This window comes from Serinus canaria, chromosome 12 (genome assembly GCF_022539315.1).
Source record: "Serinus canaria isolate serCan28SL12 chromosome 12, serCan2020, whole genome shotgun sequence".
Taxonomy (NCBI): Eukaryota; Metazoa; Chordata; class Aves; order Passeriformes; family Fringillidae; genus Serinus; species Serinus canaria.
The window spans coordinates 8,744,707-8,760,427 of record NC_066326.1 but is presented as its reverse complement, the minus strand read 5'-3'; the positions used below and the strand labels follow the sequence as shown (position 1 = coordinate 8,760,427).

At 41.2% G+C, this 15,721-nt stretch overlaps 1 protein-coding gene across 7 annotated transcripts in view; it reads right to left on the bottom strand.

The window, feature by feature from the left end:
* The window catches only part of ARIH2 (ariadne RBR E3 ubiquitin protein ligase 2), a 33,492-nt gene that overhangs the window by 16,112 nt on the left and 1,659 nt on the right, over positions 1-15,721 (bottom strand). For 6 of the 7 annotated variants that reach the window (XR_007778613.1, XM_009091137.4, XM_050979239.1 and 3 more), the window contains 3 exons: positions 13,172-13,519; positions 2,120-2,187; positions 369-432 (listed from right to left, as the gene is read on the bottom strand). Coding sequence is in view for 5 of the 7 variants with exons in the window: in XM_009091137.4 (XP_009089385.1) it covers positions 369-432; positions 2,120-2,187; positions 13,172-13,420 (381 nt within the window). In the remaining 2 variants the exon portion in view is untranslated. The remainder of the gene's footprint in view (positions 1-368; positions 433-2,119; positions 2,188-13,171; positions 13,520-15,721) is intronic. The other variant, XM_018915181.3, reaches the window with a different exon arrangement.

Below are 15,721 nucleotides of genomic sequence, written 5' to 3'. Positions count from 1 at the left end.
TCTGCTCACTCTGTGCAGACAGAACTTCCTTTCAGTGTCTTTCTACAGAATTGGAAAAGGCAGCCAAGCCCATGCACTCTGCTCCTTTCATTGTCTGCCATCACTTGTGCCAAAAAATGACCCTAATTTTCTTGAAGAAAGTAATTCTTGAACACTACCCGCAAGCCAAGAGCAAAGCTGCTATTTAAATATTAGAGACCTCTTGAATGCATTCTCATTTCAGAAGTAAACCCAGCAATGAATCAGTGTCAGACCAGAGCTTGCAAAGGGTTAACACTGGACAGAGGATGCCATTAGTAATGCAATCCCCCAGGAGGGGGGTCAGAGGTGTCTGCCAAGGGAACAGACGGGATGGTTTGCATACTTACATGTTTGGATGAGGTGGGCTGAACTCGAGCTTCTACTAGCAACTGGGCAGGATTAGACTTGTGCCTGAAAAGGCAATTGAAGAATTATTAAATCAAGTTCTGAATACATTTTGCATTGTTAAATTGATCCTTCTTGCCTGAATAAACAGTTGTCTCTGGGTAAATAGTAGGGTAGGTTTCAACAAGGAGAGTGGAAATGTCTCCTGTGTGAGGCTCCTCCATACAGAGAGCTGAGCTCCCATCATAATCTTATGAGAGTTTATTCAGAACCAGAAATACTACTTCTCCTGGAAATGGATTAACATTTCCCTTATACATCTTGATGAATATTTTTCTACAACTATCTCCCTCCCCTGAAAAATTATTTTTAAGCTAAGATTTTCCATCCACACTCCTAGAGCAGTCCTAAGCCTGTCCACAATAACACACACCAATGAGGCTCTGGACTGTCTCCTATTCCTCTGTAAAATTAAGCTGTCCTGGTTAAGTCTAATTTTAATTCCAGACTACTGTCTATTTAAGTGATTATTCTGTTACAGATTATCACCCTTTGTGCATATGAAGCTGTCTATCAGCACCCATATAATTAAACATATTTTGCTGTTTGTGATTTCCTTTGTAGATGAATGTTTGTATCTCATTGAATTCAGAAACAGCAGCATGACTGTTGTGGCCTTGCTATAAGTCCTCCCTCCTCACCAGCACTTCTTAGTTCTACTAGTGAGCTTTCTTTTGACAATTTCATTTTTTACCAAGAGAGAAGCTTGAGGATTAGATCAACATGAGAACAAATTCAAATTTGTTCTCATGTTTGCAAATTCATCACTTTAGGAGTAAACCCTTCCCCAAATTTCCTCTTAAGTCTCATCAGTTGACCTGCAGGATCACCCAGAGCTGCTATGCAGGAATCTCACCCTCCTTGAACCCCAGGGAAAAGCTTTCACAGGATACAGGGTAACCAAGGAGGCAATAGCATCCATAGACAGAATGCATTTTCCATACATTCTCTGCATAAAGTTGCTGGCTACAGGGCCAAAAATATCTGGGCAGAATGAGTCAAGCTGATATGCTCTCTGTTTTCAGACAATGCTCAGTTCTGAGCCAGTGTTCTGTGGTGGGGCTGCAGCCAGCAGTGCCTCCCAATGCACTTCCTGCATATGTTTGGGCTGAGTCCGAACCCCCTTTTTGAAATCCGCTGAAGAGCTTTGTTAATTACAGTGACACTGACCAAAAAGGGAGCTGCAGTGCTCAGTTCTCTCACTTTATCTTCCCCTGCTCTCCAAATGCTGGCCAGCTTGGGAAAAAAACATCACTTAAGGTCAAAAGGAACAAAAACTTCAGTGTGAATGTACTACTAAAGACTACATCAGTGCTCCTTTATGACTTATGGCTCCGGTGTTCAAAGCAGAACATATGTTATCTTTATGTCTACTAAATAAAAACAGATGCAGCACTCTCAATCTGCTACCTCAAAATGTAAGATAAATCTATCTAGAAGGCTCCTAGCATAACAATAATTCCTGAATTGAAAGACATTTACCATTACTACCCTCTACCTGCTTAAAAATTTCTTACAGGCAGTGCAGCCTCAACAAATCAGTAGCTTTCCTCTGCTCCCTAAAATGGACTGCATGTCCTGCTTCCAGGTCCAAAGACACTTGCCAAAAATACCTATGGAGCACTCTGAGCATTTCTGCAAAGCCAGGGGGGAAAGCACTAAGCACAGACGAGATAAAATTATTTACACTTACCTTTCCAAAATCTCTGAGATTTGCCAGTGGAAACTAACTAATACTAGCTTTGCAACAGCATGTGATACCTAGGTGAAAAATGAAAAAAAAAAAAGGTCAAACTTAGCACATTTTGAAGCCACACCTCTGCTTAGGGGCATGATTTTCATATAAAATTGTACAATCTCAGTACAATATCCCAGTGATAATCAATTCACATTAAATTGCTAGACATGATGCTCACAGCCAGTACATCTGCAGTGCAAAAGCTGGAATGAAGTATGGGCGTACCAAAAACTACCTCATGTACTTTGTTACAATAGCACAGAGAGGAAGGAATCAAGAATTCACTGTAGTTTAACTGCTCATGGAAGCCCCACATCCAGTCATGACTGTCATCAGCACTCCAGAGGGCCACACTAGATTGCAATCAGGGTCCTCACCAAAAATGCAAAATAGGAGCCCCAGGACAGACAGATACCCCTTACTGAGGTGGAGAAACGGCGCAGGCTGCAAACGTGACAGGCAAACTGGGGCAGCAAAGGGTATGGGGAAAATACAAAACATTTTGCCAGCCCTTCACTGTAGAGAAGAAAGTTGCATGCTGGAGTGTAGAGGAAGATAGAAAACTCCAGGGACAGGGCTGTCTCCATGCAGAGCTGCTTGAATTACGTGGTCTCTTGGCAAACAGTAGCACAATCCGTGCTGGCCTGAGCACCATCAGAGTATGCAATGTGACATTTAAAGTCATGCTACAAGGGTACAAGCAAACAAGTTCTACTTTATTTTATGTATTAGTTTATTTCAGAAGAAAACAGACTTCTCTGCTTGCACAAAAAGACTCCTACCCGCCAAGAGGACAGACATCTGCTGAGATGATAGACCTTCACCCTGCTTCTCAACCCCTTCAGGTCCTAGAGCTCAAACAAAGCAGGTGTCCTCCAAACAACAGATCTTTCCCAGGGGAATTCAGAGGGCTGACAATGCCTGTCTCCTCACTGCTATTTGTGCTAGGAAGCACATGGGCAAGTTCAGTGCCTGCACTTCTGCATTCAAACACCCTCTGACACCAAAAGGTTCTGCCTCCCTCACTCCAAGATGAGCTATCACCAAGGCATCTCTCTACTTGGCTCACAGAAAACAACTCCTTCTGTTCTAGCTGCAGGAAAAGTTTTGTTTTGTTTTTTTTTTTTGTCTCCTAGAGAAGCTGTCAGTCCCAATCATTGGCTGAAATGCCACAGACCCTCTTGACCCTGCTACAGGTGAATCACAGCACGTGATGTAGTACAGACAGCACACCAACACAATCCTGGAAGGAAAAACAAGCAATGGTCACTCCTACAAAAACAGTCAGGCTCTGCACACCCAGAAGCAGCATATTTATTACTCTCCTAAGTCAAGCCTGCTGAAGAGGTGCAGTTTCACAACACAACTGACCTACTGCTGCCACATGATACTGCCCTGATCCTGCACTGGCATTTTTCAGTGCTGGACAGTTGGGTCAGTGAATTAAACCAGGGCAACACCAACACACAAAGCAAACCAACAAAGTGGTGTTTAATTGACTCTTATCCATCTTTGCATTCTGATGTGCCCCCTTCGCTGGCCACTAAGAAATCCCACTAACAAAAGAGCAATTTCAATATACAAATAACCCTTTTTCTAGGAGAACCAAAGCATTAGCTCATGCTGTGCAAGATCTGGCATGTCACCTTCCTCAACTTTAGCAGCAATGTGAAGTGACCGTCTGAAAACAAAGGCTGCCAGGCAGTATTGCCCTCCCTCCCAGCACAGAAGCCTGTGATTAGATGGAGCGTGGCACACAGGGCTGCAGCTGCCAACATACACAGTCTGCATGGATGAAGTGACACTGCCAGCCTGGGATGGGTTGTTGTCTTAAGCCCCCAGCCTGGCAGACCCAGACAGACACCTCTGACTTGTCTGTACAAGGAAAACATCTGCATTTGAGGGTGTAAAACAAACAAGCACCAGGAATGTGGTCTCTACAAGACTGGCTTCCTACAAGACTGGCTTCCTACAAATGCAAACCACATGCTAATGAATCATTCTTTAGCAGTAATGAAACTATTTCTCAGTAGCAGTAAGGAAGAACTGACAGAAGAAAACAAACTGCTGGACTTAAATGGGAAGCTGATTTGTAACATAGGAAAATGAATATTTTTCAGTTGGATTTTCAGAGCCTGAGGTATAGCATTTGTTGCAGCATCACAATTCCATGGAGTTAGTTGTTCCCTGAGGAGGAATCAAGTACATTCAAGACTGAAGATGTATGGAAAGAGAAAGACAAATACCAGCAGACATTTCTGAAATCTAACAAACTATCCTAACACAATCAAATGCTTTTGAGCCAAATTATATATCAGGCAAAATGTGGAATTAATGCTCCAGAAGGATGCCAGACGAACAGATCGAGAAGAGTAACAAAGCTTCTGTGACTATTCCTATTTAACTCCAACTACAAGCACTGCCTCGATCTGCCGTAGTGCTAATTTTAGTACTTTCATCATAAAAGCACACAAGAATACAAAGCACACAAGAATATAAAAGAAATAAATTTTCAATTCATAAAGCCTAATCCATGACATTAGACCACTTTCATGAAAGCCCTGAAGCAGAAAAATTTTTGATACTACCTGATTGGAGCACATATGATCCTGCAAAACAGAAGTCCCAGAGTCAGACAGTTGCAGCAACAAATGCACAGTCTCCTTGGCACAGAAGTACCAGATGTTACAGGTTAAAGACAAGTAACATTCAGACTGTAAGGAAGAGGGATGGGAGAGCAGCAAACTACTGATGACACTGGGGCTGTGCCTGCTGAGTGGAGTCTCACCACATGCTATGTCCTGCTAAAGGGCAGCAAGGCTGGGAATTCAGAAGAATTTACAAATGTAAATACCATCAGGGGCCAACACTACTGAGGAGATTCCAGAAAACAAGCATGAGAAGAAAAACAAATGTTTAACAAAAGCCTGCTTCTATTGATTAGCAGCACTCCCCAGCCTCTCTTCAATGACTGTATACTCACAATGACTGAATGATTGTACCAAGTCAGCCAGTTCTTCCACAATAACACCCTAGAGCAGTTGAAGTATTTCTTTGTAAGCAGAAGAAAAAGCATGCTGAACACAGAAAAATACCATTGCAGTAAGAAGTTTGGTCCACGTGTACATATTCAGGATCTTACAGTACTGAAGAAGCAATGTACAGAAGCTGATACTGCTGGCACACTGTCCAGTGAAGCATTTCCCTGACAGGCAGAAGTTTCACCCAATGAAGTATCTCAAACTTACAGAACACTTCAAAGAGAGCACTGATTCAGTCCCCTATCAATCACTGGGTGCCACAAGATCTCAGGAACAGTAATGCTTTGCCTCAGACACAAAACACATTAAAAAAAATTATGCCTCTGATAAATTGTCTGCTTTGTTTAAACCTCACTATTCTCATTTCAGAATCCTAAGAACCAAAAAAGGCAGTAACACAGCCCACTTGGCATCTTGCTGGCAGCACCTTCTTTCAGTGAAATACTTCTACAGACCCCAGTGCAAAGGGGGATGCATATTCTATATGTTGCACTATTTCAGTATTTGCCTGCAACCCACCAATTATGCCAGAACTTCTATATAGCCTGACTTCTCCTGAACTCCTCTATCTGGAATTAAATTTATTAAAGTTTAGAAGCTGAAAGCAATAGTCACACTAATTTTTTTTCTTTTCCTCATTCTCATTTCTCCACCTACAGCTTAAAAGTTTAATATCAAAGATAAGCCCAGTCCAAATCTGAACCTGGAAAATTTCTGACTAAAGACCAGACTTCTTTCTCCATGATGTGGCAGCAAAGGTGAACAGACAGAATCTCATCCAATGTGCCATTTCCAGCTTTATTTTAAAACAGGAACTTTATCACCTCCAAAGCCTCTTCCAAACTTCCACCAGATTAACTCTGACTTATGGAGGGCTGCTGTTTGCCAGGAATGGCACCAAATGTTGATCAGTGCACTGCAAAAGGGGCATCGTGCCTATGTGCAGAGCAAGGGTGCCATGAGGAAGCTGCTCTGCATAAGGAAAAGGCTCTACAGGAGTTGTTAAAAAAGTCTGGAGATTTTACATAGTGCTGAACAAAATCAGATGCTGAAAGTGGAACAAAATCATAATGCCACTGCATCAAACACAAATGTATCCATTTTCTGGAAGAGTGCACAATATTTTTTTTCATTATTACTTCCATCTCCATTTATCTTCTAGGTCCTTTAGTCTCCAAGATAAGCAAAATTCTAACACCTCTGAAGTGTGAAAGAGAGTCTGGCACTCTTTAGGATAAGACAGTATCAAAAGAGCTTGCAAAGAATTTATGCAGGTCCCTTGCTGTGTTCAGAGGGCTCTAAAACAATTGTCTCAACTTGCTTCCTTAGATAAGCCAAGGTGTTTGGAGAGCTGATGTTTCATCTCTTTACAGCAGAAAATCTTTTCAACCATGCCACCTTGACAATTGCTAATTCAGAGAGAAATGTTTCCTAAAAGCTAAAAAACCCACCATCTTTTATAGAGCTTATATTCTACAGAATTTGCTCAAGCATATTTATATCACATGCATATCTCATGAGTTCACTTCATTTTCTCAAAGGGAAGGCCTATTTTGTGGAGGTGCATTTCAATCCTCATTTTTGCAGAGACATGGTATCAGGAATTTAACAATGATCATCACATGATTCTTAAAAAGATTCAATTCAGAACAAGTCAGAGACGATAGGGTCTGGCTGGAGCTGAGATCCCATGGCTTTGCACCAAGCTGACAATTTCTGTTAAATCAGGATTGCACTGAAATGTCTGCCCAAGAAGAACACAAATCTGGCATAAAGAAATGTAGCTTCCCTTTCTTTTATTTTCCCTAATCAAAGGTTTTTATACAAATAGATTTAAACAAATAGGATTAATCTTGAGAAGCATTTGTTTCAATCCACAAATAGTTTTTGTTAGTTCTGCAATGAAAGGATGAACTTCAAAAGATACTAGTTCGTGTATTGCACCCAAACCTTTAAAAACACACTAAAATTCTTTACAACAGGAAAAGCACACAGAGCAAAAGCCTCTGAAAATGTTTCTGTTGGTCAGAAACTATGGCAAAATAGAGACTAAGCTGAGCTGGCAGTAGAGTAACACCTTATAAAGAAACCATAATTTGTATTGAGTAATTTCACTGAAAAAAAAAATCCCTTCAGACATGCTTCACTTCAGTATGCTGAGGTAAGGAAAGTAACCCACAAATGGAAAAAATTTCATTTTACACTTGTTTTTCTTATGGAAAGTAGATTTGACTCCCTCCATGCCCCATTGGAAAAAATATGTGCCTGCCCTGTTTTTACTGGAGGGTTTCTCAAAAAACTGTAGCAGTATCAAGAATTAAGAAAGGGCAACCTAAAGCTTTTTTTTGGACCATACTTTGTCCTTTGATCTACCTCTTGTAAGCAGACTTCCAATATGTAATCCTAGCAGAAAACTCAGCAAGATTCACATCACCTGCCATAAACATCCCAAGTCTTCAGTCTTGTAGCAAAATCCTTCATATCTATTACAGGTTTCTGAGCATAAGGAGACTGCTTTCAAAATTGAACTCAAATTAATTTCATCTAACAGGAAAACCAGGCAGTCTTAAAACAAAAACATATAGACTACATTTCTTTTTTCTCATGTTTAGTAAATTTTTTTTTTAAACTGAGAAAAGGTCCTTCACCTTTACGTTTAACACAAAGGATAGATTATAATTTGTCTGACATTTCAGGCCCTCTCCTGATTACAGACTGCAGGCTGCAGTAGGTAAGAAATGCCATTTAAGAGACTGTAGCTGCACTCTCAATACCATGGGAAGGTTTTGTCAAAGAGCACTTCATAAGCTCTGCTTCATCACAGGGTTTTAGTCTGTACCCTGTCACTCACCTTCTGGCATGCAGAGACCTGGTGCCAGCCTGCAAGATTAGAAGCATATTTAGGAGGCAGACTGCAGTTTGGGGATGACAAACACTGCTGGTGTTACACCACTGCTGTGAAGCTGTCAGTGCATAACCTAGTTGGCCACATACTGAAGAAAGGAGATCTGGGGTTAAATTCTAGCTCTTTCCCCACATTTACACATGGCTTTAATCCATCTGCTCTCCTACACAAGGACAGCAACAATTTCAGCTGCAGCTGCCAACAAACAGGATCAGTAGGACTCAGCTAGGAAATCTCAACATACGTATTTCTCAAGCTGTTAGGCTATTCTTCCTGAGGAAATTCAGAAATAAATATTAAAAGAACAGAAACATTGAAGCAAGCTGGTATGCCAGAAGGCATTATTACAAAACAGCTATGAGATCCCTTCTTTGAAAGATTTAGAGTGAAAGAAATGCAGCAAGAGAGCTGTAAGACAGCACAGAGATATAAGATTGACAAGAGACTCCCCAGCTGTCCTCCCTGCAGTTATTCTTCCCAAAGCAACACAGTGTGAGAACACCAGTGCTGCACTGGGCTCCCTGAGTGCTGCCAACACCCAGCAACACAGCCCACTGCACAGCCCCTGCCAAGGTGCTCTCCACAGCACCAGGGGACAATTCCTTCTGGTTGACAGAGAGGATGATTCAGAAGGTGCACAGGGAAGAAGCAAAGGGCTGGTAATAAGCTGAACCCACAGAATTGTGAACAGTGGCTCAGAACACTGGGCAGCCAACTGCAAACTGGGAGCACTGGTGTGTGCACAGAGCCACAGTGGAGCAGGGCTTAAGGAACTTTGCAGTGAGTAATCCCTGCTCCAAATAACACAGTCCTTCACTCAACAACCCCAGCTCTAAGGGCATTTTACTTTGATCATACAAAGAGGAAGAGGAGGAATGTCTGCTTTGCACAACCATGTTTCACAGGGCACAATGCAGCTCCTCTCTGCTGCACCATTCTTAATAGGCACAGCACAAATTTGGCCAAGTGTTCAGCTGGTCCATGCTGCTCCCCTGATCATGATGTCCAGCTGTAAGCTTGCAACATGAAACAGTTACTGAAAGATTGTTTTGGCATTTTTATTGACTTGTGTCTTGCCTCTACCACCCACCAAGATCACACTCATCAACAGCTGTGAACAGATAATTCTCCTCACTGCAGAGTCATACTGGCTGTAAGATACACTTAAGGTGTGAATCACAAAGAAATGTGTGGGCTATAATCACTTTCCACATTTGTGGCTCATTTTTTCAGTCGAGAATTTCAGCAGTCCTGGGCAGTAAGTAACAAAATTGTTTTCTTTCCTCAAATGACTCCAGGAAAGTGTTACAAGATTGCAAGGTCTGGGCTCTCCAGTCAGTTCTCTTATTCTGCTGACCGGAAGTTTACAAAATTTTAATACATTTTTAAAAAAACAAATATATTTTTAAGAGCCAAAACAAAACACACAGAAGACAGTCACACTGAAGCTGGATAAACGTCCTCTTGATACTACTGAAGTACAGGCATTGTGAACAACTTTTGTATTGCAAACTTCCAGGATCTTTCTGTTCAGGAACAAAAAACAGGTAAAGAACAAAGGTATGTCTCAAACACCAGTGCTCCCAAGGGTTACAGTTCAGACTGGATGTCCCACATAATGTTGCCTTGGTGTTAAATACAGAACACAGTATAGATATAAACCTGCATGTCCTCACTCATCTGGGGGTTTATTGGTACTTTGAAACAACATGTTATCTTTGCCAAACAGCACCACAGGGGTTCTGTGAAAAGCCAAATTTGCCTATCAGGTTCTGCCATTTATAAAAAATGATATTTAAATATTTACTGCTTACTAATGCTTACCCATGTTGGTGCTTACGGACTTAAACTTTGAACATAAATTTTTGAAGCACTGCTCTTATGTACATGCATTTTAATACATTAAGGGCCTTTAATCCCTCTCCTGCACCTGATGTACCCAGGCACAGTGAGGCTTTAACAGTGCCATTTTACATTGCAGAAAGTTCCATGAAGTCATTATGGCATGGAAAGGATGGCACTGCAGGTTGGTTCAGATAAGCAGCACCCATAGCACACTCTGGGCCATGGTTTGAACAGCAATACAGCAGGGCACACACACAGGCTCCTGACACAGGGCTGTCTACAGACACTTTCTGATTGCAGGAACAGGCTCCTTCAGGAGGGCTGCTCACACAGGCTGCCAGTCCCATGCACATGACCCTGGCTCTGCTGGAGATGGCATTTCCAAAGGAGTACTGCCAGCTCTCACGAAGCAGCTCGACAAACTCGCTGCTCTGTGTCAGGGCAATTTGAGTGTGTGGAGCAGCCTCAGAGGGCTGTGTTTTCATGAGCAAAAACTTATCTGGTTCCATGAAAAGATGCAACATCAGTATGGTGAGCCAGAGTATATGTAAAATTGGTTCATCTCTGAAAGATCAGTGGGGATAACATAGATTAACAGAATTATGTCAAGATATTAAATACTTTTTGCATCTACCAAGATTTACTCTTCAATGGACAGCTAAAAAAGCCCACATCACAAACTGTAATTTCAGGAAGTAAGTTTTTTGCTCTCTGAGAAATATTAGCAGATCACTCAAATTAATGAAGTGAAAAGTGTAAGTTCTTCAGTGTTACAATTCCTTTGGTTCTAGTGGAAAGACATCAGTTCCAATTGCCTGTAGAACCTCATGACTATCCTCCCTTGCTAGCTTGCATATGCAGAAAGATCACAGCTTCCTCGTGACTGACAATCAGCTAACACCTAAAGTCAAGGCAGATTTTTTTTTTCATAAATTCTAATTGCATTTGTTTTATCTAGTGGTTTATTAAAAAAAAAAAAAAAGTAACACTAGAAAAATCCACCTCACCACTGAAACAGAGAAACCATTGCCGGTTATTTGAAGCATCAGATACTCCAGGCATGTATGGAGACCCTCAGCAGAGCCAGGAAGCATCATTAACAAACACAAACAATATGACATCATCACACATTTACTGCTTGCCAGTGACAGGCTCAGCTTTGTTTGTATAACTGCTGAATATCATACTGTTTGCATGTACTGATAAGCTACTCTAGGACCCACAATCCCTCGATGACAACTGACAGAGCTATCTCGAAAGCACAGCTACTACTATACCATTTTAATTCATTATTTTTCAAAGATACTGTATTCAATAATTATATTTATTTCTTAAAAAGAACTGTTGTGAATTCATTTGCTGGTCTGCAGGCAATACAAGCCACTCTGCTTTCGAGAGCATTGTCCTTTGCAAGTGCTGACTCCGGTCAAGTAACCTTTTAAGGAATTAAAAGTGACCTGCTTCAACTCACAGGCCTTTTGGTCAGAGAAGCACAGTTTTGGGTATTCATTCAAGATTTTTTTCTGGTATGTTTCAACAGAGATAGCCTGTCCTAATTTTAGTCAGGGTATTAACAGAACCTTCCTCAGATCTTCATATTAACAGCACTAACCAAGAAGCAAAGATTTCCTCTTCTCTTCCTTGAACACCAATGAACTCACGGTTCTTACTAAAGCCAAAACTAAGGAGAAACTTTCAGAGTAACACTTATTAAATCTCTCCAGCTTCTGTATGGTTCTGGAATAACCACTAATGTAGCTAGCAGGTTGGTATAGTCTGGGCAACTACAACATATGCTCAATGAGACCTTCAGAACTCCTGAAAATTTTATTTTAACACTGGAAGCCTGATTTTAAGGACTGAAAGTATTGCTTTCCATAATTTAATTCAAGAGAACAATATGGCAGAGGTCACCTTTTAGGAGGGTGTTCCATTTGAAGGCAGAAAATAAGGCACAGAAAAGCTGTTCTAAATCTTAAATGCTAAGAACCAAAAGCAACTGGCAGCTGGATCAGAAGTGCTGACCAACTATTCTCATTTGTACTTTTCTGTTGCCTCCAGTTTCTGACAATCTGTAGGAAACTGCAGGCATTCAGAGCTCAGAATTCACATTTTGAAGTAATTACAGAGACAAGTTTAAGAGCAAGAAAAATTACAACTTCATTTTCTGAGGTGGTAAATGGTGGGAAAAAGCACAACAGATGGCAAAAATCACCAAATTATGGGTGCCTTTTAAACCTGTTATTTATGGTTCATAGTCCTCCGGTCTTATGGTTATACTCTTTCTTCAGGACATTGATATGCAAATAAAGATCAAGAGATCCCTCTCATTTTTAAAATTAGATTTGATTCAGATAGAATGAATTGGAATCAAAACCTATCCACCACGTTTTTTTTACATGCTGCAGTCATCACCTGTCCTGCTTTCAGGGGCTGTTCCAGACAAGAGCAAGAACTAGAAGATCTGGTCTGTTACAAAGTAGATGCAGCAGTCATTTCAAGCCAGTGTCCACATTGAGAGCTTAGAAAACTCTGCTTTTCTCTGGCCTGCCTCCTCTTTTGACTGACACTACAGAAATTGGTTACAAAAAGAGAAAGAAAATTTCACAAAAGTCTTATTGAGCACAATACCATGGAGCTGACTCTGACTGAGATTTTTCTGTGATGATTAAAGTCACAGTTGCTCCAAGAGGTGGCAAGCTCACTGTACTTGAATTGCTGTCACTGCAACAGCAGGGTTAATAACTGGCATGACAGCTAATCTGTCTTTGAAAGTCCACGACTATTCTCTCAGAAACAACAAAGAAAAGTGTTTTTGTTAGAATTATAGAGTTTTAGCATGTCTTCCTATTTGTCAGTTATCTTCTCAAACACAGGTGTACCAAACTGCACCATTTATGGTTTGATTTGTTTCTTTACTATATACCCTCTTTGCATTGTGTAAATGCAGAGTTATAACTCAGGCATTTCGGTCATGAAGCTCAGCTCTGTAAAAAAAAAAGAATCAACATTCAATAAGGAAGATTTTTCAGGCCCCAGTATGTAACAATTGTAAACCTTTGAGTCAGTTTCAAACAAGGGACCTTTAACAATGCTCCTCCAACCCCCCATAACAGCAACGTTGCCACAGCTTTCATTAGAACTGTATCCTCAGCGTTTGCCTGTTCAACCACCGACTTGTCTCAGAGCTGTGTGAATGGAGAAACCTTTCCTCACCTTTAACGTGGCAGCCAAGCTGGCCATGTGTTCATTGAGAGTGTTCTCCGACTCCTTGTAAGTCAAGCAGGTGAACTGATATTCCTCTGGATCAAAGGCATCTGCTCCCTGCTGCTCCACGTCGTTAGCTACCCCATCATAATAATCCTCAATATCCCCAGGATCCTCATCCTCTTCCTCCTCCTCGCAATTAGGGTCATAATCCTCTTCATTGCTGTCAGAGCCCTGGCTGTTCATGTCCACGGACATCTTAATGCCCTGCCAAACTGCAGACCAGGAAAGCAAGTGCAGCTTCTTTTTTTTCCTCCAAACTTTATCGTTCTTTTGATTTCATCTGAGCTCTGTCTCCTAAGGGAGGAAAAACAGTTTTTTCTGTGCCTAAGAAATGGTAAGAGGTGCCACGTCAACAACAAAGAGGTGATCAAGCAGCTAGGAACAGACCAACCCAAGGGCCCAGTAAAGAGGATTCTGCTGTGCGTGTCCCTGGTTTGGATCCATTGTGTCTCTTGCACCTCCAAAGCAAGGCTGCTCTTACAGGACAGGTCCAGATCCTTGGAGACTGGGACACAGCATCCTAGTCCCCACTGCAGGCCCCGTGACTTCTGACATTTGGAAACTGGCTGCATAACCTTCACTATAGATCTTCTCAGAGAAAAAACTGAATTTATGACAAAGTTCTTTATTAACAGCCTGAAATGCTGTAGCATCCTATCTATTTAATTAACAGGAAAAACACAAACCCCTTACCTATGGCCAGAGTAGCTAGAAAGGCAACCTGTGATATCCTGTACAACCTGTGATATTCTGTACAAATCCATTTTGCTTCAGAACCACAGACATTAAGTGAGACTTAGGAAAATAGGAGCAGCAAACAGATCTCTCATGTGCACACAATTTAACAGTCTTCAATATAATCTCAAAAGAAATTGTGAAGCTAGTTCATCCCTTTAAAATGGTTCTACTGGATGTGATGTGGCTTGGACCTTATATCTGAAGGGGGAAATGACATTATTATTTATTGCCTTCTCAATATATACTTCTTACCTTTTGAATGTACAAATTTATGCTTAGGTGTTGATAGCTGTTACTGAAGAAGAATGAGAACAGCTAACTTTTTTTTTTAAGATTCTCACTTGTTTTGGAAAATTCACACATCTGATACTTATCTGAACTATGAATCTTCTGCTTGTGTAATTGAACCATATGAATTTGAGCTCTAGGAGATTCAGCAGTAAAGCATGAATCAACCTTGAATTATGGTCATCTCCTATTTAGTCGTAAATTTCCATTTAACAAAATTATTTAGTTTAGAAAGAATATATTAAATACAGAATAATTAAAACAATGCTGCAACCATATTTTACATATAAAAACATATATTAAAAATCAAAGCTCTATTTTCCATAAGCAGCATGTATTTGGTTCCTTAAAAACATTCCCTTTCTGCATTACTATGTTGTCAGCTCTGTCACTCAAATATATTTCTCTCAGCATTGCAATTTGTAGCTGCTGGGGAAAGCATAATCAAGCTTTGATAATCCTGACTTTAAAGTACAGGAAATCTCAACCACAAATTTTCATTCTTTTTCCTCAACTCTTTTTTTTTTTTGTTTCCAGTCACTTGACCAGGCAGCAGAGAATAACCAGGAAGAGATGTGATGTACAATTAATTTGAGGGGCTTCAGTGGTTTCAGGAGATACAAACCTCCAGAGAGGCTGGAGACTAGTACCTAATTAAATTACCTCCTGAATTCTGATCTTCATTCCTTTCATTTGCCTCTTGATTCCTTAGCTATCCACAGTATATGTAGCACACAAACAATTTATAGCACTGCTTTCCACAGGAGTTCAGAGGAACAGACACAGTGTCTCCATACGGGAAGGAGACAGATGTGAAATCTGATTTGGCAGGCACAAGGCAAACCCTCGTCCTTCCCTCTACCCTGCTTAGAGTCTGGGCCTTATCTGCATTGACACTGAGCTCTTGCATAAAAGAAGGAATGGATCTTTACCTGCTAAAACTCATGTTAAAAGAATTACTTATTTGAGCCCCTAACCCCAGTGTGGACCTCAACAGCCCAGAGTGCAACAACTTTGTTCAGCCACCACAAAGCCTAAGCAAGTTTCACAGGCCAGGGAACTTCTCAAACTCAGTCAGATCATTCCACACTCTAGAAAGGGAAAAAAACCCATGAAAACATCAGGCCCTCTGCTATTCCAACACACAGCAAGTCACATCCAAGCACTGAGATGTTTGCAGATATCCAGGTAGAATAAGGGGCCTGCCCAGTACCTCCCAATAGCACACCAGTCCCTGGGGAGGGGCTCAGAGCAGTGCAGAGATGTCTCTCTGTGCCACTAGCACAGTTTTGTGAGCAAACACGGGAACTGTTTGCACAGGAAATGGACACATGGATTTATCAAGTGGAAAGCAGTCTGCGGGACTGGGTGACTTCTGTGACTCCTGTCCCAAGACTCTAGGAAAGAGCTCACTTGCAGCATAACTGAACACCACACTGACACAAGTGGAGGGAAAGGAAGGATAAGGGC